Genomic DNA, 21,649 nt, shown 5'->3' on the forward strand with positions numbered 1-21,649 from the left:
TTTAAAAAATGTAGTGCCGCTACAGCTACCGCTACAAATTTTGTAGCTAGCTACAGTAGCGACGCTACAAGTAGAGCGCTACTTCCGACCACTGCTAATAGTAAGCCTGTTAGAAGTATAGCGAAAGCACTCACTAGGTTTGCAAGGCGAATTGCACTGGCATGGGGTTTGTCTACAAATTTCATGTGATCCATAGCTTGGCTAACTGATTTGAATACTTCGTCTTCCTTGCATTTTGCAGGTAATCCCGCCTCAGAGCAAAGTTCAATGATACGAGTGAAGGCATGTGTGGATGGCGAGCTTCTCTGCAAAAGGAACGTAGACGGAGAGGTAACCATAGTTTCTGACGTCATGTGAAATAATGGATTACCATACGAGTCAAATAACAGATAAAGATACGCCCAAACTTCAGGAAATAAACTATTGCCCAAACTTCAGGAAATAAACTATTTGTGAGCAGTGAAAAATCACCCTTGGAAACAATCCTTTCATAGCAAGATAGCATATCGTTTTCTACGATCCAATTCTCGTAAATCTCTTTGAAAATTGGGTCATCATATGATTTTACAAACTCTTGTCCATGAGCGTCGCCTCCGTAGAACAAACCCATGCTTAGAATGTCCTCCACGCCATTGATGTAAGGGTACTTCTTCGGTTTTGCTATGAAACCATAGAGTTTTTCGGTGTCGATGTTTTTGGCGTCGATGTTTTTGCCGTCGATGTTTTTGGCGTCGATGTTTTTACCGTCGATGTTTTTGCCGTCTATGATTTTGCCGTCGATGTTTTTGCCGTCGATGTTTTTACCGTCGATGTTTTAGCCGTCGATGTTTTTTACTGACGATGTTTTTTTGTACTGTCGATGTTTTGTTCCGTCGATGTTTTGTACGGTCGATGTTTTGTTGGCGATGTTTTGTCGGCGATGATTTGATGCTACACCCTTCTGACTCAATCCCGCTCTCCATGAGTGTATGTGGGATGTAGGATGGACCAGGGGTGTCCATCCCTCCCAAGGCCAATGGCGCATCCCCCCCAAAATCATGACATACTTCCACCCCCCAAATCGTGTCATAATTCCCATAAGGTATTTAATTACGACAGCGTGTCTACTGAAAGTAACTTTTTTCTTAGCTTTACTGAACACTATACTTTATTTGCCCCTCCTCCCTAAACAGGGGTGCCCATCACCCCAAGACCGAGCATGCATTATCCCCATACCCCATCAAAATCGTTCATCACAATCCACTCCAAAATTGTTTGGATGAATATGTAATAATTTATGTTTATTTGAATACAATACCATGTCCAACTGTCCATATTTTCTTAATTGTCCAGTTTTCGAAATAACGGAAAGCTAGCACATTGACTGGTTAATTGTAATAAATTATATAAACATGCATTTAAACAGTGTTTGTGATTGGAGAATAAGATTTATAAAACCCACACTTTGAGTATTTAACACAAATTGTTACACGACTTAAGATAGAAAATTCAACCTGAGCGAACCAAATAACATTCTGCAGCCATGTGACCGATTCAATTATTGAATCTAGCTACAGAACCCTAGCTAGAAATTCTTACTCTGGGCGTGAATATAATACGGTTCCTCTCCTCCTTCAAAGAACTCGCACCCTTTGCTTGGGAATAGAAGCATATAATCCAAATGATGCATCTGCTTTAAATTAAGCCGTATACCAACACTAAGCATTATATTCTAAGTAGTGATGTTACTAATCAATATCGAGAATATCGTTTGTCTTTTAATGCAGCTATAGTACTAAACGTCACACCCATCTCAGCAAAACGCCAAATACACACATTGTTCCAACACATGAATGCTAGCGAAGCGAGCAAGAAAATTTTTACATCAATTTCTTTGGAGGCTTTCAAGAATATTAACTTAATGGGGTGTCAATACTTTCTTAGTATCCCACGATATTTACTTTTTCCAGCTTCTCTTTTCGCACTCTAACCGGCCCCCGTGGCGGAGTAGATAGCACATCGCGCTACGAAGCCACCAGTTCAGGGTTCGAATCCCGGCCTGGGCAAGATGTTTGTGAGTGTTCATTCATCAATTTCATCATATTATCACTCATCCTCATCTTCGCAAATTGGCCGAAAGTAGCACAAAAGCGAAGTAAAATAAAGCAAATCAATCAATTTTCGCACTCTAGGCGCCGAAAACGTGTGGATACCGTATCACTAAATATAGTCTCTAAAATATAATATTCGAACTCTCCCCACACTACAGGAATTCCTTGACAATCTACGATTTAACACTTTATCAATCCCCCCTTTATTTAATACTCAATCCTCCCACCAAAATTTCCATGCTAATTTTAGGCTTACTGTTTATATTGATGAGTGGATATTGCCTCTCTCCAAAGCAAATAGTTCTCAACGCCCACACCAGAATTTCCGCAACATTCTAAGATAATAGTAATGCACAAGAATTGGATACCACACTCAATTTAATGCTTAATTCCCTCTAACTAAAATAGCCGTGATAATCTAAGACTTAACACTGATATCAAGAGTTGGATATTGTCCCTCCCAACGTTTAATTTTCAATCTTCCCCAGAATCCACTTGTCAATTTAAGTAAGGCCTAATATGTAACAGTTGAATATTGCTCCCCCCCCCCCCATAATACATATTACCCGTTACAATTCCCTTGGAAGTCTACAAATTGCTATTTATGTAGCAGCAATGGTTAATTGATAACGTAATGCAACTTGTGTCCAACACTATACTGTTCACGAAATTTCGATCATAGAAATCCCCCCCCCAAAGTTGGGGCACCCCTGCCCCTATATACTTTATTTTCTTCATGTAATGGATTAAATATGGTGCATTTAAGGTGTATGTTTTTTTATATATATTTTAGAAAATATATAAATGTTGATTTTTATATTACTTGAAGGGAAAAATCCCACCAAAAAATCTCGATTGCGCAGTCTATGCCATAGTCGCCCCCACCTGTAGGCACCCCTGGCAAATGACGACGCCAAAAGTCACAAACCAGAGGAACGAAGATCGTCTCGTTCAAAGCGTTGATGGGGATGCAGCAGAAAGTTTCGCTGTTCCTCTGGCCGTCGTTCCTCAAGAAGCATCGGACAGCTCGCGGAAAAACTGTGAGCACGGCATCCATCCTCGTTGTTGTTCGACGAAGGGGAGCCTGAGAATCTCAAAGCTATGCCTGAATAGGGAACCTCCTGTAGAAACGTGTCGACAAAGCGCAGCTGGACGCAATCGCCCCACAAGGAGAACGTGTGGTTGCATAAGAAGAAGAGGCGGGACCAGTGACGGCGCCAGCCTGAAATGAGTGGGGGGGGGGCTATAGATTTCTGAGTCAAATTCTCAGGGGCTAACTAATACCGGCTAAAACAAGTAAGTTTACTACGGTATAATTTTACCAGTGATATTATATTACAGTCAGGACCGAGATGTTGCATTTTTTCCTATAATATACAAAATTTCTTTTAGTCACGAATCTTTTATGTAAAATACAATGCAATAATCATATTATTTTCTGTTCCTAAGACATTATTGAGTGGAATAATATCACAGACTCACTATTCATATGAACGGTACAAAATACACCATAAAAACTACACTCATTATGAAATCCCCGGATAAACTTATATATACTCCACACTATATCTGTATGTAAGGGGTGTGAGTACTTTTTTGCTAAAATGAGAAAATGAACCACAGCAAGAAACTACGTTAAGATACGTCTGTTTTTATAAGCAGCTACAACCTTGTTTATATCCAAAGATTTGGCAGGCCCCCTTGGCGGAGTGGTTAGCACATCGCGCTACGACACCGGGTTCGAATCCCGGTCTGGGCATGGATATTTGTGATGTTAGTGTCCATTCATCAATTTCATCATATCATCACTCATCCCCATCTTCGCAAATTAGCCAAAAGTGGCACAAAAACCAAAATTAAATATAGCAAATAAATGTATTAATTAATCCAAAGATTTTGCAAGCTCCTCAAAGGACAGAACAGATAGAGCACATTACGAAGGTAACACTTGATTTGCTGCAAGCAGTCGTTGATGTGGGTATGCACATTTCAATAGCACAAAGGTAATGAAGTTCGTAAAAGGAAATTTTGAATGTTTCAACGAGTGCAAGCAGCTTCTGAAGGGTCTTTATTTTGAATTCCCTTCTGCCTCATAGTGTGCCATAGCTCTAAATTGTCCAATCACAACACAGGGAGCGGCGAAGATTGTAGCTTTTCGAGTTTCAGAAAAGCGGTACTAACTTACTAAAGAACGCATCGAATAAACTATACTATTTTTTTAATAGAAAGTGTGTTAATGGTAACATTTTCTCTGCGATGATGAAATATCTTATGACTAGCATTCTGAACTTAGGACTAAAAATGGGGAGGATGCGAGAATACAAATTCGCCTCCACTAGGAGACAAATACGTACATTGACATAAAGCAATGAATATAGTTGCAACTCTTGAACTTGGCATTTTCAATAGAGAAAATAACTGCTGAAGATTATAATTTTATTTCAGAATAAGTTATGTATAAATACTTATCAGAATTGCATCAATAATTTTAGATGTGCTTGAAAGATTGATTCTCCTGCACGGAATCAAAATTTACCACTGTGACGGTACTACAGAAATTATTTTGTAACCTCACAAATGATAATTAATTAACATGTAGGACTAGGACTGCGAGCAATAAAATTACCCAAGCGTGCCGATTTTCACACCGTATTGCAATGATTAGTTGATGGATTGGTATTAAGGTCCACTATATGCACAGAGACTAATCGGGAAGAGAGCTACAGCTTCTAGTAGAATCCGAACCCCGTATTCGTATTCTTTGTTTGGCACACACCGCCTAATAGCGATTTCCTGCCAGAGGTCCTAGTAGTAGCAGTACACTCGTCTTAAGAACGCCTACGCTTTAGGAACACTCTTCTTCTTCTGATACCCATTTCTCTAAAGTCTAAACACGTGCGTGTTTTGTTATTGAAAGTTTGTTTACATTTCAAGTCTATTTGCTTCCGTGCAATGCTGTATAATATCCACATGACGTCCGTCCGTGGTTCGCAAAGTAGAGTCGCAAGGGACATCGGAAATGAGATATCCACATGTTGTAATTATTTATAAAGCGTATTTCGATGTTGTTGCCGAATTGGGTTGGTGTAGAAATAAATAGGTTCTCCACACTGACAGGAAGTTGCAGGCACGGTATATGAACCGGGGTGTATTACGACGTGACCGGTACGTATTCGCATGGTAAATATTAATACTGCCCGGGGTAAATTCATGTTTTGAAACCAAGGACGCTTGTTTCCGACTTGTGCATGCCACTTATAGGTATTGGTATTTTGTTGTTGTTGGGTGCACCAATAGTCCCATTGTTTTTCTAACTTGATTTTGACTCGTCGAAGGAGGTCAGTGTAAGGCAGGCGCATCGGGGTAGCGTGTTCTCTCGTTCTCCCTTGTTTAGCCATTACATCCACGCGATCTTGATATTTATTGAGGTCACTGTGTGTTCGGATGTATGTAAAGGTCGCTGACAGACCTTTAACTTGTATCCTGCCCGGTCTGTTCGTGATATCGCTTGAAGAATTGCATCCTTGAGAATGAAAGAGTTCGATTGATTGATTGATTTAGTTTATTTCACTTTGCTTTTTGTGCCACTTTTGGCTAATTTGCGAAGATGGGGATGAGTGATGAAATGATGAAATTGATGAATGGACATTCACAAACAACCAAGCGCGAGCGGGATTCGAACCCGGGACCCTTGGCGTCGCAGCGCGATGTGCTAACCACTTTTTTTTTTCATTATAAAGGAAATACCCCCTACACAGAGGTATCCCCCACCATTCACTCTTTTTCTCACTTTTACACTTTTCAATTCTTACATTTTTCTTTGTTTCTTATCAACTGGACGAACACAAATACCCATGCCTTACCCAGGACTCGAACCCAGAACTCCTGGCGTTGTAGCGCGCTCTGCTAACCACTTCGCCACGGAGGTCGACATCACTCGGCCACAGGGTCCGGCTAAAGAGCAGAGGTGTTCACCCTCCGGAGGGCGACCCTCGTGATGGCAGAACTCACCCTCACCCTCACCCTCCGGAAGACTTGTGAGGGTGAGGGCGGTGGAGGGCGAGGGCGAGAGCGATCTCGGAGGGTGAGGGCGTTGGAGGGCGAGGGCGACTGCGATCTCGGAGGGTGAGGGTGAGGGGAGGTTGACTCAAAATGAACACCTCTGCTAAAGAGTGGTCGAGTCGTAACTGCAGGGCAAGTTGTAACGCTTTAAATATAGCATAACATTCCGCCGAGAATATAGACATATCTGGTGGGAGGGAAAATTGTCGAGTGATGGATGTTATGAGATGGTATGTAAAAAGCACATCCCACTCCCTCTGCAGACTTTTACCCGTCAGTATATAAACAAAAGTTGATGTGGTCCACAATGCTCGATAATTTTCGTGTCTGTTATGATCTTCATATTGGATCTCTACTCGAGGTTCTGTGGGAATGTTCAGTTGATATATAAGTGGGTCGGGATGTGTAAAGGTTCTTTGGTATGCTTCAGGGTCAATATTGTAACAGTTTAAGAAAAAGAATCGTTTATTGGGGGGGGGGGGTCGGAAGGCTATTCCATTGTCTTTGAATCGCAAATGTTTTATTGAAGGGATGTGCGTGTCGCGCCCATGATTTGAACAAATATTGTACGGTGAGTTTGATACATCATTGTGACAAAGATGGTTCATTGCTTTCTAATTATACACTAACATTAGGGCTGGACGGTATTAGTCCTAGTACGCAGGGCTTTGTAAAACGTCTAAAGACCAGTGATGTGCCGTAGACTATAAGTTAACGTCTACATGCGTTGTCTACACGTAATCTACGCGTAGATTAGATTGGGTTGTAGTTTACATAGACTACGTAGACAATATAAAGTGCATTAAAATTAATTTTCAAGGGTTTCATGAAAAGAAAGTGACATTTTCAACTAACTATATTGGTTCCTAACGAACTGAAAAGAATCCTATTTACATCAAAGTTTCCCTTCTCTTCTATTATCAACTATAGAAGAAGATATATAGTATGCAAATGAAACAACAGATGGCAGTCGTGAGGCAAAATTAGTCTTTTTCCCATAAAACACTAGAGTATTTCCTATCTTAGGTTTTTTCCTAGGTGAGAAATTGTTCGAATTTAGAAGAAAGAGTATGAAAAGTTTTCCTCACACATCAGCAACTGATACGCAGTATAATTTATTTTTTTAATTCCACGGCGCCCTTTGCTAAGTTATCACCTTTGGCCATTTTGTTTACATAGATTACGTCATCTACATGTATGAAATAGTCTACGTGTAGAATGTAGACTATCGTTGTTTGCGAGTAGGCGCACATCACTGCTAAAGACCATAGGCGTAGCTACGGGGGGTGCCTAGGCACACCATAATAGGCTGCTTTATCAAAGAGAATTAAATACAGATATTTCAATAAGAGAGAAAATAAGCGGCAGTTTGTAAGAAGTTGAAAATGTCATTACTTAGTACAAACGTGTGCATTATCGCTGATGAAACGGGTGTCTATAGATTGTCGATTTTTTTTTATGTCATTGGAGAAAGAAGATATTTACTGCATTCTACTCTGTACTGTAGCGCCTTTCTTATACCGCGTGAGGCACCTAAAAGTACCACCTGAAATAGGGAAGAAACCAGAAACAGTAGCGATGTGAGGTTTGCGGGAAACAATAATATCAAAAGGGGCTCGTAAATCGGAGGTATGGGGTGGTTCGAAAAATATCGACAAATGGGGCATCTGGAGCAAAGTCATATTTTTTTAAATGGAATGATATACAATAACATGCATAATATAAAAGAGCACACGCAGAGAAACACAACGCCGTTGGTCTCATGCACCTACTGCACATAGGAACGAAGATATGGCCATGTGAAAATATGTAAACAAACTAACAAGTGGCCCACTTGACCGTCAGTACCACGGCATGTACAAGTATGAGATGTCGGAAGCCATTGGACAAGATGAAGACAGAACGTGTAAAAGAAAGAAAAAATACAGTAGACATCGTCAGCACCATGTATTTGACAGTGTTACAGCATAATGAAAATGACCATGACAGTATGTCGAAGAACCACTGCGTAAGAAGCGAAAACCTGTCAAAGTGTGTGTTCAAAGTGGTGGCCGTCAGCTGCGATACAGGCAACGAGGCGCCCACGCAAAGATCGTTGCACAGAATGTAGCATCTCGGAGGGAATGTCCCTACAGGCCGCAGTAATGCGGTGTTGCATATCCTCTGGAGTTGTTGGCACATCCCGGTAGACAATGTCCTTCAGCTTTCCCCACAGGAAAAAGTCTAACGGTGTTAAATCTGGGGAACGAACCGGCCATTTGACAGACCCTCCACGTCCAATCCAACGATTTGGAAATGTATTTTCCACACATGCTGTAGCGCGTCTTGCACTGTGAGCTGGGCACCCGTCATGTTGGTACCACATTTCCCTCCTTGTCTGAAGTGGTATGTCCTCCAATCGTACAGGCAGTTCATGTTGTAAAAACTGTATGTATCGGTCAGCATTCAGTGTCCCTTATATAAAAAAGGGCCAATGAGATGTTCACCCACTATACCACACCACACGTTCACACTCCATGGGCGCTGGCGTTCCACTTGGCGAAGCCAATGTGGATTTGTCACCGACCAATAGTGCATGTTCCTTAGTTTGACATTTACATGATTGGTAAAAGTTGCCTCGTCAGTGAAGAGGATATGTGACAAATCGGGTGTGTCGTGTCGTATCATCCATGTGCAAAACCGAACACGGTCCACAAAATCATTCCCGTGAAGTTCCTGATGGAGGGAGATATGATATGGGTGAAACTTGTGTGTGTGCAGAATGCGCAATACACTTCGCTGACTCATCCCAGCATCCCTGGCAATTTCACGGGAGCTAACGCGCGGATTCACAGCAACAGCGGCGAGAACATTTGTTGCACCTGCCTCACCTGTAGTTGGCTTGTTCCGCACACCTGCTCGTGGTGTTACACTTCCGGTGTCTCTTAATTTAATAAATAACTTACCAAACAGACGTCGAGATGGCTGTCGTCTGTCCGGATATCTCTCTGCGTACACACGGTAGGCTTCTGAGGCATTCTTTCGGCATTCCCCATAAATCAGGATCATGTCCGCTTTTTCTATGTTTGTGAACACCATAATCTTCGCTCTTACCACTACGACTGCTTGCTATGAACTGACACGATCTCGTGGACCTGCTATCAAAACTTGCTCTGCGTAAAGGCAGTTCTGTCAGACACCTGAGAAGTCTTACATGCCGTGGTACTGACGGTCAAGTGGGCCACTTGTTAGTTTGTTTACATATTTTCACATGGCCATATCTTCGTTCCTATGTCCAGTAGATGCACGAGACCAACGGCGTTGTGTTTCTCTGCGTGTGCTCTTTTATATTATGCATGTTATTGTATATCGTTCCATTTAAAAAAAATATGACTTTGCTCCAGATGCCCCATTTGTCGATATTTTTCGACCCACCCCATACCTCCGATTTACGAGCCCCTTTTGATATTATTGTTTCCCGCAAACCTCACATCGCTACTGTTTCTGGTTTCTTCGCTATTTCAGGTGGTACTTTTAGGTGCCTCACGCGGTATACCTGTCACAAGCTGCACGTGTGAGAGAGCTTTCTCCAAGCGTACCCAAGTTAAAACTAAATTAAGAGCAACTCAGAAGCAGGATAGATTGGAAGCCCTGCTCTTGCTATTTGTGGAACAGGAAAAAGCTTAGTCTATTGATGTAAATGAAGTTATTGATGAGTTTAAGAACATTGTACCTTTTGACAGACGTCTCTTGTTATAGATGACGTGTATTTTGATGTATTTATGTGTAACATTTATGAACATTTTGTGTGTGTGTGTGTGTGTGTGTGTGTGTGTGTAATTTGTGTGCAATTTGATTTTTCTCTACTACATATATTCAGAAATTTTCAACACTGTCATTTAGTGAATTTATATTCCTTTACAAACATCAGTGCAGTTAAAGAGCCAAGTGATTGTGTTGCAAAATATGCTATTAAAAAGGTACAAGACCTCATTGCTTTTCTTTGTGCACACCCAAATATAAAGTTCTAGCTACGCATATGCTAAAGACGTAAGTAGTTTTTGAGTGGCCCCGCCATATGCTGGAGCTGTATAGTCAAACAGTGCGCGGAAACAATTTTTATAAAATAATAACATTGTGTGTGGGCAGTGATGTGCGTTTACGCGTAAGCACCGATAGTCTACATTCTACACGTAGACTGTATTATACACGTAGATGACGCAATCTATGTAAGCAACATGGCGAAAGGTGATAACTTAGCAAAGGGCGCCGTGGAAGTAAAACAAAATGATACTGCGTATCAGTTGCTGATGTGTGAGGAGAACTTTTCATACGATCCCCACTTTGTTGTTGAAATACAGCGTAATATATTAACAATTTTTTCCCCTTTCCCTTTAAATATTGTAGCCTATTTGCCTTGCCCAATTTTGTTTCCTATCGAAGTATACTCCCAGATATTTTACATGTTCAACTACTGGAATGTGCTGTATTTCTTTGATGTTGTTGGGGTAACTGCCCAGTTTTCGCGAGTTGGCAGTGTCTGCTGCCACGTTCTTTTTCTGCTGGAACCTCAAAAAAGATGCGCGTGGCAGTAGACTCGGTTTTTGTTTTATCGTGATTTCATTATGCAATGTATGCAATTACGTCTGTAACAGGTAACACATACTGTGAAGTTGTAGCGATTACTTTCACAAAAATGTTTTAAGATTAGGTCCCTCAGCATTCTTCTAATAATAAACCTAAATGCTCTCGTAGTTAGGTTAAGTTCTGTTAGCATTAAAATAATATCGCTAAATGTTTTCTAAAGATAAAGGTTCTAAATTACCTGTACATTCATTCCCACTAATCATAAACTTGCATTTCTCAGGTCTTAATCTGTTCTTAAGATTTGCAACATCATCTTAGCAGACGAATTACGTGGCAGCAGCAAATTTGACGCTTATTCTTACTGCTGACACGTGCGTGGCAGCAGACTCGGCCTAAAAATAATCCGAACCCCTACCCTACAAATGTACCTGATGCTTGACAATTTAGCGCAAGATCAGAGGTGTGACAATAACGATGTATGAAATAGAGACTTTGAACAATTGAAGGCTATTACCCGTTGCCCAAGAAGTGAATGTTTTTGTCGGTCGGTGTGTGGCTGATTTTTGTTTGTGGGTGTTTTGAACGTTGACATTACTTCAAGTGTTATTAAATTTGCAGATTAGTGAAATATTTTGCACTGGCAAAAAGAAATATGGCTTCAAAACTAATATTAGAACAACTTCGACGCTTGGATGCATATCCCAAGACCCTGGAAGACTTTAAAATTAAAACTTACGGTGGAGCTTTAGGTAGTGTATATGCCAGTGATTCATTACAATATTGTTATGTAGTGGCTTAAAACTATAATAAGAAATTAGTTTTGTGTCAACTGCATAATACATTTTTAGACTATTAGCATTATACACTCCAAAACAAGGACATGCGTTTTACTTGATTTTAAAACACGCACTCGTAATTAAGTACAAGGCAGATAAAACCAGTCTTTTGCTGAGGCAATCGTTATAATAAATCGTGAAGAGGCCCAAGTTCCTTTTGTTGTATTCCGATTTCATCCTGTTACGAATGCAATTTTAACATGGTTCGATTTCGATTTACTTCTATTAACACATACTGTTGAGTTTTAGCGATTACTTAAGATTTTGTTCAATATATGCTTTCGTACTTAGGTTAGGCAGGCCAGGTTTGGCTCTCTCAGCATTAAAGTAAAGTCCCTAATTATATTCTATTAAGGTTCCGATTTACTTTTACATTAACTCCCAGTAGTCTACAATACTTACAGTTGCTTGTCAATGGAAAATACATTATCCATGAGAAACGCGCATGCTTGCATAAGGTAATTTTTAAGTTGCTTTTTACAATAACTTTTTTTTTTCGAAATCCAAACAGCTCATTGCTTTAAGGAAGGTTCAGATTTCATTGTGACAATGATTGACAAAATTCTACGATAATTAGTTTTCCTGCTAGGAGAATTTGAAAAAAAAATCATAAAACAATCGGAACCGTTACCAGTGAAGAAATTCTAGGACGTCTGTATATAGAATGCCATGTTTCAAAAAATTAAAATAGGGAGGGTTTTATGGTAAATTCAACGGCAAGAATTTACAATACCGCACCCTTCTGTAATTTCTATGCTACTGTTTATACTCACGAAATAATTAGTCGTGATGGTTTATCTGAGGTTAACATGTTGGGGTCAGGTGTAGAAATTGTTCATTAACATGTAGAAGTTGTAAAATAAGCTTTCCTATTCTCGCAATGATTCTGCGTAAATAAGTATGGGAACCATATTTGTTGATATGAACAATTGATGGGTAAAACTTCGGTATGGTCCCAACACCTCTCACTCGTTTATTTCGTCATTTTTAACATTCGTACTTACCTATTCTACAGGGTGGCTCAATAAGTCACTTAACACCCTCAGTACAAGGCCACTGCGACATGGAATTTGAAATTGGCGATGACCAATCGTTATCTGGCCAAGGGGGAACCACATTGACGCCACCCACACGGTCGGCGGCCATCTTGATGTCCGCCATCTTGAATTCAACTTCAGAATTTTAAATGGGAAGGTGGTCATGCGACATATCAAAATGGGCTATAATTTCACGAGAAATGCAATGGTGAAGGTTTTTTCGACGTATCTTTAACCAGTAAAAAGTTATGACTGAATTCTTGTACCAATTTGATCCTTTTCGAGGTGTTAGAAAAATGCCTTAAAATTTGTTTAGCGCTTCGGTAATGCATCGAGATCAAAGTGACGTCTATGGAGAGACTTTCGCATGCCATTGCACATTATTTTAATCGGATACATCCATGAAGAGCTGTGCATTATGAATGGTTGTCGCGAACAATTTACAGTGTGACGCTTCCATTGAATTAAAAGTCCTTCACAGTGACAAGGCTAATGTTTATGTTCATAAGGAAGTTCATAAACAGAATATTCGATGGTTTTTATCTGATAACCCATTTTCGACAGATCAAAGCTGAATGGTTGGTGCTGGTAAGTTAATGGTGTGGCGTGCTGTGTGGAACACGATTGGTTAGTCAATTTTTCATCGACGGAACCTTAAATGCTTACCACTACTTGGATTTGTTAAATAAACAGTTTTTTTCATCCTTGCTTATGGAAGAAGGTACTTTTTACAGATTTTTTTCAATAGGGAAGAACACCAGAACACTTATGGGAACATTATGAACCAGTTTTTGTCCAAAGTTAGTTATCAGATGACAATGGTCACATATTCTGTTTATAAACTTCCTTATGAACAAAAACATTAGCCTTGTCACTGTGAAGGACTTTTAATTCAATGGAAGCGTCACACTGTAAATTGTTCGCGACAACCATTCATAATGCACAGCTCTTCATGGATGTATCCGATTAAAATAATGTGCAATGGCATGTGAACTTCTCTCCCTAGACATCACTTTGATCTCGATGCATTACCGATGCGCTAAACAAATTTTAAGGCATTTTTCTAACACCTCGAAAAGGATCAAATTGGTACAATAATTCAGTCATAACTTTTTACTGGTTAAAGATACTTCGAAAAAACCTTCACCATTGCATTTCTCGTGAAATTCTAGCCCATTTTGATATGTCGCACGACCACCTTCCTATTTAAAATTCTGTAGTTGAATTCAAGATGGCGGACATCAATATGGCCGCCGACCGTGTGGGTGGCGTCAATGTGGTTCCCCCTTGGCCAGATAACGATTGGTCATCGCCAATTTCAGATTCCATGCCGCAGTGGCCTTGTACTGAGGGTGTTAAGTGACTTATTGAGCCACCCTGTACATTGCGAAAGATTCTTCAAGGTGTTATTTTGCTTTTTTCATGAAAATAATTTCAATTTGTGACATGAGGAGTAATTATTGTTCTTCCTTTTTTGCGCTTCCGTAAGATACAATATGGCGAGACAGCTTGACTAGCATGGTAGATCATCAGTGGGGTATGCACTGTTTCCAACCTTGTCAACCGAAAAATCCCCACGAACCATTCATGGATAGCCCCAATTCATGAATAACCCCACAAACCATGCACGGATAGCCCCAATTGATGAATAGCCCCACGAACCATGCACGGATAGCCCCACAAACTGAAAAATCCCCATAACCATGCATGCCTAGCCTCACAAATCATTCACGGATAGCCCCAATTCATATTCCCAAAACCATGCACGGCAAGGTTAGGTTAGGCAAACATAGTTAAAATTGTAATCTTCTTGCAAAAAAATAGCGTGGTTGGAAACACTGAACGTTTGCAACATTTGGTTCACGTAGTGCAAGCAAATGAAAGCAACAGCAATTGTGTGTCAGAGAGATATTTCTGTTGAAAAATACATGATTTCCTGGTGAAATAGATTCCACGATGAAAGAAAATACTTCCACGAACTTCTAAATGCTACAGAAACTCATTTCCGTAAGTAGTTTCTTGTGTAAAAATGACGAAATCCGTTAGTATCGTACCGAAGTTTTACCCAATTGACATTCGCAGTTAGTTACGCTGTCTACAGCATTGCCACACTGTTGATTTCATACTTGGAGAGCATGGATCGTGTAAGAATGACAGATGAGAACAGTAAAAAAGTTCTTGATTACAGGTAGGGTGACCAGACACATACATTCTAAAAAGAGGACAGTGCATGGCGAAGAGGAGGACAGAACCCAAAAAAAGAGGACACCTCAAAAAAAAAAAAATTGCACCACATTTGCAATTATTGCTCTTAACCCTAGTTTACCCGACAGAGGTGGAAAGGATGGGGGGGGGGGGTCTGGGACCGAGCTGACCGAAACGTCATTCTGGTTTCATGAATATCTGGAATCTTTACCGTTCCGTCTCATCACTGTCATAATCTGAGATAAAAACAGACAACAGCATGATAACGAAAGTAAAGCATTCTGTTTTGAGCAAATTTGCATTTTGAACCCTAGGTTGTGCCGGACAGAAACTTTTTGTTCGGGACAGGACCGGCACGGGAAATGTTTTAAACCCTGCATTCGAGACGGGAAATATTTGCAATTTCAGGATGGAAAATGTTCAAAATTGAATGGTCATTTCTTTCCTTTATTTCTGAAATAAGAAAATAAATTCCGAAAAGTTTCAGAAACTTACAATGAAGAAAACATCAAGAATTTATCACTTTTGAAAATGTCCATTTGGAATCCTGACTGATCGGGATGGGATTTTTTTCCCGTTTAACCTTTTCCAAAAATGAATGAATATTTTATTTAGTTTAGGTTGGGACAAGAAATATAATTTCATTGCCGTGAACATTTCTGGCACTCTTTCATCAACAGGGGAGAGTGAGTGACTACTTTACACCCTGCCTCATGTTCGTTTCTCCATCCTTACCTTAACATTTTCTTGCTTTCATTATTGAATTTACACTTTCGCTTCGGTATTTCATAAAAGTAAATATAACTCAATAAATAAAATTCTCACTATGCGTTTCTGTATCGCGTACATATGACCGTAACAGAAATGCAGAGACTGTATGATAGTATACTATCTTATAATACTGATGATATGTTTGGATAAAGTGGTGGTAGATCAGCTCCCAGATGTTCAGTGAGCATTGCTCAAATATTTAACGTACTTTAAGTAATATGCTTTAGATGACAAATGATGATCTTTATGCATGGATACATTTTCTGTGCAGCACATTCGCTATGGCTGATGCTGTATACTCTTTCCAAAAAAAAGGAGGACATTTACAGATTTTTATAAAATCTGCCTGGATGCCAGACAGACACCTAAAAATGAGGACATGTCCGGATAAAAGAGGACGTCTGGTCACCCTAATTACAGTTAAGTTTGGCAACAATGCATCGATCGTAAAATTGCAGGATACGAAAAAGGCATCTTCGATGAAGATCGTTTGCTGTTAAAGTGCTATGAAAATAAGATTTTTTATCGGTTTGTTATCACAATTAGCACAAAACCATTCACGGATAGCCCCACTGACCATTCTCGGTAAGGTTAGGTTAGGCAAACAGGAATGTATATTTCGTTTTTTAAGTATTGGAAATACAAAATCTTCCGGTAAATAATGGGCAATCGTGCATGTCTGTTCCGATCACGGACCACTCAATTTTGCTTATTTTGCAATGTTTACATGTGACACCCAAAATTTAACTTCAAATTTGTTATTAGAAGGCCTCAATTAGTGAGTATGCAAAATATTACAAAAACCGGGGAGGGATCCTGTATTGTAAATTCCCTCCAATTCAACACCATTGTGTCCATAGTTCAGAGCAGTTTGTTGCGATATCCTCATTAAATTGCATGCACAAAAGGGTTGAATATATTTATCCATGTGGGAAACATGCATGGCATACGAGCAGAAAATCAGCACTTTTGCCAACCACTAGGCGGATTCAAATCGTACTTGCATGTCATATGTATTTGATTTTTCGGTAAATGTCTGTTATATCGGAGACTCATTTCTATCGGATATTTTCGGTTTCAAATGGTTCGTACTTACCAAATGTGTATTGTGGAACATAGTTGAAGGTGCCATTATGCTTTTTACACTAAAATAACTTCGATTTTTCACATTAGGAGTAATTCTTTTGGGTCCTTTCTTCCGTTGAGGAACATACAATATGGCACGCACAGCTGTGGATCATCGCGCATTCTGCTTGTGTTTTGTCGATTTGGAGTGGCTATGCAGTGTTTCAACCTTATTAACTGAAAAATACCTAATTTCGTGTTGATTATGTTCTCACAAACAATTGACGGATAGCCCCAAAAACCATTCACAATAGCCCCACGGACCCTTTCCGGCAAGGTTAGGTTAGGTTTGGTTAAGTTAGGTAAGCATAGTTAAAAAAAATTCTTGTAAAAAAAAAGGCACGTTTGGAAACACTGGCGAGACCGCGTGACTTTCGACACTCGCACCATCTGCAGGTACATAATGGAAAAAACGGCATAATGTTGTTGGTTTGCACAAAAGCCAAGTTTATTATATTAAAAGTGCTTATTCCTTGTTGTGCAGCATTCTACGGTGAGAAAATACCTCCACAAACTTTCAAAATGCTACAGAAACTCATTTCCGTAAGTAGTTTCTTCAGTAAAAATGAAGAAATGTGTCTCCAATATAACAGACATTTACTGATTTCTTTGACCTCTGCCATACAGATTTTTTATGGATTCACATTCATAAATTATATTTACTTGGTTTATTATAGTTTAAATTGTCAATCTTTCATTGCTTGATATTAATCACAAAATGTTTCTGAAAGATTTGTATGTATCACGAAAGTATCATCACAGCATTAGATGACTATTTATGTTCGTTTCTATGTTTGCAATGCACCCATCTACGGTGAGTCACATAATTATTCGGACAGATAAGATTTCTGAATATTTACTGACGTAGTCATGATATAATACGATGATAAATGTTTAATATTTATTTAACAAACAAAACACAATATGAACACAAGGCCTCCCCCATGGCGCAGTGGTAGCGTCTTTGCCTTGTAATCAAGGGGTCCCAGGTTCGATACCCGGTGGAGGCACAAGTGGTTCGGATCCCACTTTAAACTGTAGGTCCAGTCCCGATTAGCCTTACTGTGCATAAAGTGGACTTAAAACAGCAACTCAAACAAACAAACAATATGAACACACTGTTAATTATCTTCAATTATGTTTAATATAATATATTAGTAAAATATTTTCATTAAACAAAACAAACATTTTTTGTGGGTTAAACAAAATTATTCGGACACATGGAAGGAGAAACAGGAAAACACGCTTGAAAAGCAACAAACAGAAATATTAATATCTGGTAGGCATTCCTTTCATTTTTAACACCTCGGATAAACGATTTGGCATACTTTCTACCAATTTTCTGGTGTACACTGGCGATATTTTGGCCCATTCATGTTGAAGTCTTTCCTTGAGGTCTGCCTTCGAGGTTTTAGGTGTTTCCTCACTTCTTTTTCCAACTTACACCAGAGATGCTCAATGACGTTCAAGTCTGGAGACTGCGGTGGAGGATGGAGCACTTTTGGGTAGTTGTACAATAACCATTCTTGTACTACGCGGGAAGTGTGCTTCGGGTCATTATCTTGATAAAACATAAAGTTACAAAGAATGCCCATCATTTCAGCCCTAGTCTTTGGATTTGACTTCAGAATATCAAGGTAACGGTACCTGTCCATTGTCTGTTCGATGAAAGCCAATTTACCAACGCCTTGGGCCGACATGCAACCCCAAACCATTACGTGACCACCCCAGTGCTTCACTGTTGCTTGCAAATTTTTCCCTCAGAGCTCCTCATTTTGTTTACGCCACACTTTTACCCTCCCATCTGACTCACAAATATTGAATTTACTCTCATCAGTGAAAATTACGCGATTCCACCATGTCTGATCCTTTCCTAAGTGTTCCTTTGCGAACACCAGTCTTTGTGTCTTGTTTGGCTTACTTACAAATGGCTTTCTCCTGGCTACACGGCCATGATAGTTTGCCCTTTTGAGCACTCTTTGTATAGTTTCAGGATAACTATGCTTTCCACACCCCTCACCTACCTCAGCACACACCATTTGAGCACTCATCTTTGGTTGTTTTTTTAAATTTTCCTCACGATTACTGTCTTTTCTCTGGGGGAAAAAATTCTTGGTCTCCATGTATGACCGTGGGACTCGATCCTGTCTTCATCTTTAAATCGCTTAATAATATCTGCAACTGTACCTTTTTTCATTTTCAACATTGAGGCAATTGTACGGTAAGTTTTACCCTTAGCGTGGTGCCATATCACTAACTGACGTTGTTCAAATGAACTTTCCTTTCCTCTTCGCCGCATTTGTACATTAGAAATTTACTGTGTGTCCGAATAATTATGTGACTCACTGTATATGAGTCACATTATGTTTATACTTATTACTTAAATAACAGTTTAATGTGTTTTCGATATTGGGCCATTCCATGCAAAATCACCCAGAGCAGGTTGCTTCCTAGTCATAGATTTACTTCCATTTCTTTTACTGATAGATACTTGGTCCAATATGACAAATATGTAATATTAGACTTTTCAACAAATGTTTTGAAAGTTACAAATTTTTGAAAATTTGAAGATTTTCAGAAATTGGTTGGACGAACGAATGCACCACGTGACATAAAACATGTCATATCTCGGAAACTATGTCTAGTATTATGATGATTTATGTATTGTTGCAGAGGAGAAGGGCAGTCCTAACAGAAAATAACTGTGTTACCACTCTTACATGCTCATAAAAAGTAGGAAAATCTTTAAAAGAAAGTGATTATTGTGATGAAAGAGACACTCAACTTCATGTAATTGTTTGATAGGGAATTCCAGGTTTTACCACAATGAAAATTGTTACACAGCATAATCAATGCATATCAAACATAATATTAAGAAATCAGAAAGGTAATATTTTTCATAGTAAAAATATCACAGATTTCAGTATTGGGTGTATGAACCAATGTTTTCACTGTCATACAGCTATATATTTGACAAATGGCCCTGAAACACTCACACATTACCGCTAATATGAGTACACATAATATTGTTAGAAATGTTGAATGAATGGGAAAAGCATTACTGTGATGTTTATCCACTTTTAGTTAACAGAAATTGTACTAAGACCAGAGTTTTTGTCCATAATGCATATGAGTCAGTCCATACTGAATGGTCCAGCACTGGTTGGTTGACCATTTTTAAAGTTCCATACTTTTGTTGTTCTAACCCCATGCAGGGGTAGTTAAGATAATCTTTTTTATTAACTTTTTAAACCACACCATTTTTTTGTATGTTTGTGTATACACACGGTGGATCTCCGATTTTATGTTGCTATATTTTACATTTTCCACCATTACGCAATCAGTCTGCATGTTCCCAATAAAGCGTAATATGTACTATAAAATTTTCCTTGATTTTATATTTTCTTACACTCTAAGTTTTTCACAATGCCTTCTAAAAAAATGTAAAATGGAGATTGAACTCTATGCACAACTGCACACCAGCCAGCAGGTATGTGTGTGTGTGTGACAAGGTCTTAAAAATGATATATCTGTGAGAAGGTGCTAGGTTGTAAGCTATGTAAAAGAGTGCTTTAGTTTCATAAAAATGTAGCACATGCTCACTTCTTGAGCACCTGCTCCACTGCAATTGAGCACTCATAAGCATTTGTTCATTTTTATCAATGCAACCCAATGGGATACTTCTCTGAATGACTATTGGAACCTCTGAGTCCTCAAACAGCGTTCTTTCTATGCCTACCCTCTTGTTTCTGCAACTTCATGAATAAATGTAGTAGAAGTCTGTTTGAATGGGGTTCTTTTGACTACACTTTGTACGATAGTGTCATCATCTAAATGGAAAAGATCAACATTGTAACAAAATTGGATCCATGTGTGCTCTTCTGTTATGTAATGTTATAATGCATACAAGTAGACCCAAATAGAGAGTTCACCAACCGAAAGTGAGGCTCGGTGAGGCTCGAAAAACTTCAAAAACTCACTTTCTCTCCACGTTCCGCGCCTCATTTATTGCGCTGACGATGTTTCACAGCGAAGAAAACAGCACAAAAACATCAAAAACTCACTTTACTTATTTGAGGTTCACAAAAACCTCAAAAACTCATTTTTATTAATTGAGGTTCACCAAAACTTCAAAAACTCATTTTCTCTCCACGTTCCGCGCCTTCATTTATTGCGCTGACACAGCGTGATGAGTAAATAATGCACTCTCTCATTCTTGAAGTACGAATGCATCTTATCGTAATTTTTTTCCAAGTCTCGGCCAATGTTTATATATCGTGACCTTTGTAAACCTCTCGGGAACGATGTGCCGCACACACACGCGCGCGCGTGCCTGTATTGTGACGCAAGCAAACAAACAAAATAATAATTGTTTTTTTTTTGTTTTTTTTTAGGATTCCTGGCCCCTATAACCTCGCCAGGGTGCGTGGTGCCCAACCAAAAAAAAGTAAAGGTTCTAACGGCTGCGGTTGTAGATACCACACCTCCGTAGAGTTTCACGTGTTTTTTTTTTCTCAAAGGTCCTATGGGACACCTCTGTTTGTCAAAAATTCTAGACATTTGCAATTTAACGCTGGACTTGGAAAATTTTTCGACAGAGGGGTCAAATTTGGTTCCATGACGACCTATGTTTATTTTGGTATGGGAGGACAGAGGACACCTAGACGATGCTAACGCAAGAAATCCCAGCTCTCTATGATCATCCTTTCGAAAGTTACGAGCGATGAAAAAAATATTTTGACAATTGGCCCACCCTTGACCCAGGACCTCTAAAAACTTTGTACACGTACCCTGCATCACCAATATCGACAAAAGGGTCAACGGGGAGGATTTTTGCACTATCTCTCTCTCTCTCTCACTGTTTTTCGAGACATTTGCAATTTAACGCTGGACTTGGAAAATTTTTCGACAGAGGGGTCAAATTTGGTTCCATGACGACCTATGTTTATTTTGTTAG

General features: G+C 39.4%; 1 protein-coding gene across 3 annotated transcripts in view; it reads left to right on the forward strand.

The window, feature by feature from the left end:
- The first annotated feature begins 11,238 nt into the window (after positions 1-11,238).
- The window catches only part of LOC145979750 (endoplasmic reticulum-Golgi intermediate compartment protein 3), a 150,362-nt gene continuing 139,951 nt past the window's right edge, over positions 11,239-21,649 (forward strand). For all 3 annotated transcript variants that reach the window (XM_083112735.1, XM_083112736.1, XM_083112737.1), the window contains exon 1: positions 11,239-11,467. In XM_083112735.1, coding sequence (XP_082968861.1) covers positions 11,371-11,467 — 97 coding nt within the window. In that variant the 5' untranslated portion in view covers positions 11,239-11,370. The remainder of the gene's footprint in view (positions 11,468-21,649) is intronic.

Source organism: Lepisma saccharinum, chromosome 26 (genome assembly GCF_977018435.1).
Source record: "Lepisma saccharinum chromosome 26, izLepSacc3.1, whole genome shotgun sequence".
Taxonomy (NCBI): Eukaryota; Metazoa; Arthropoda; class Insecta; order Zygentoma; family Lepismatidae; genus Lepisma; species Lepisma saccharinum.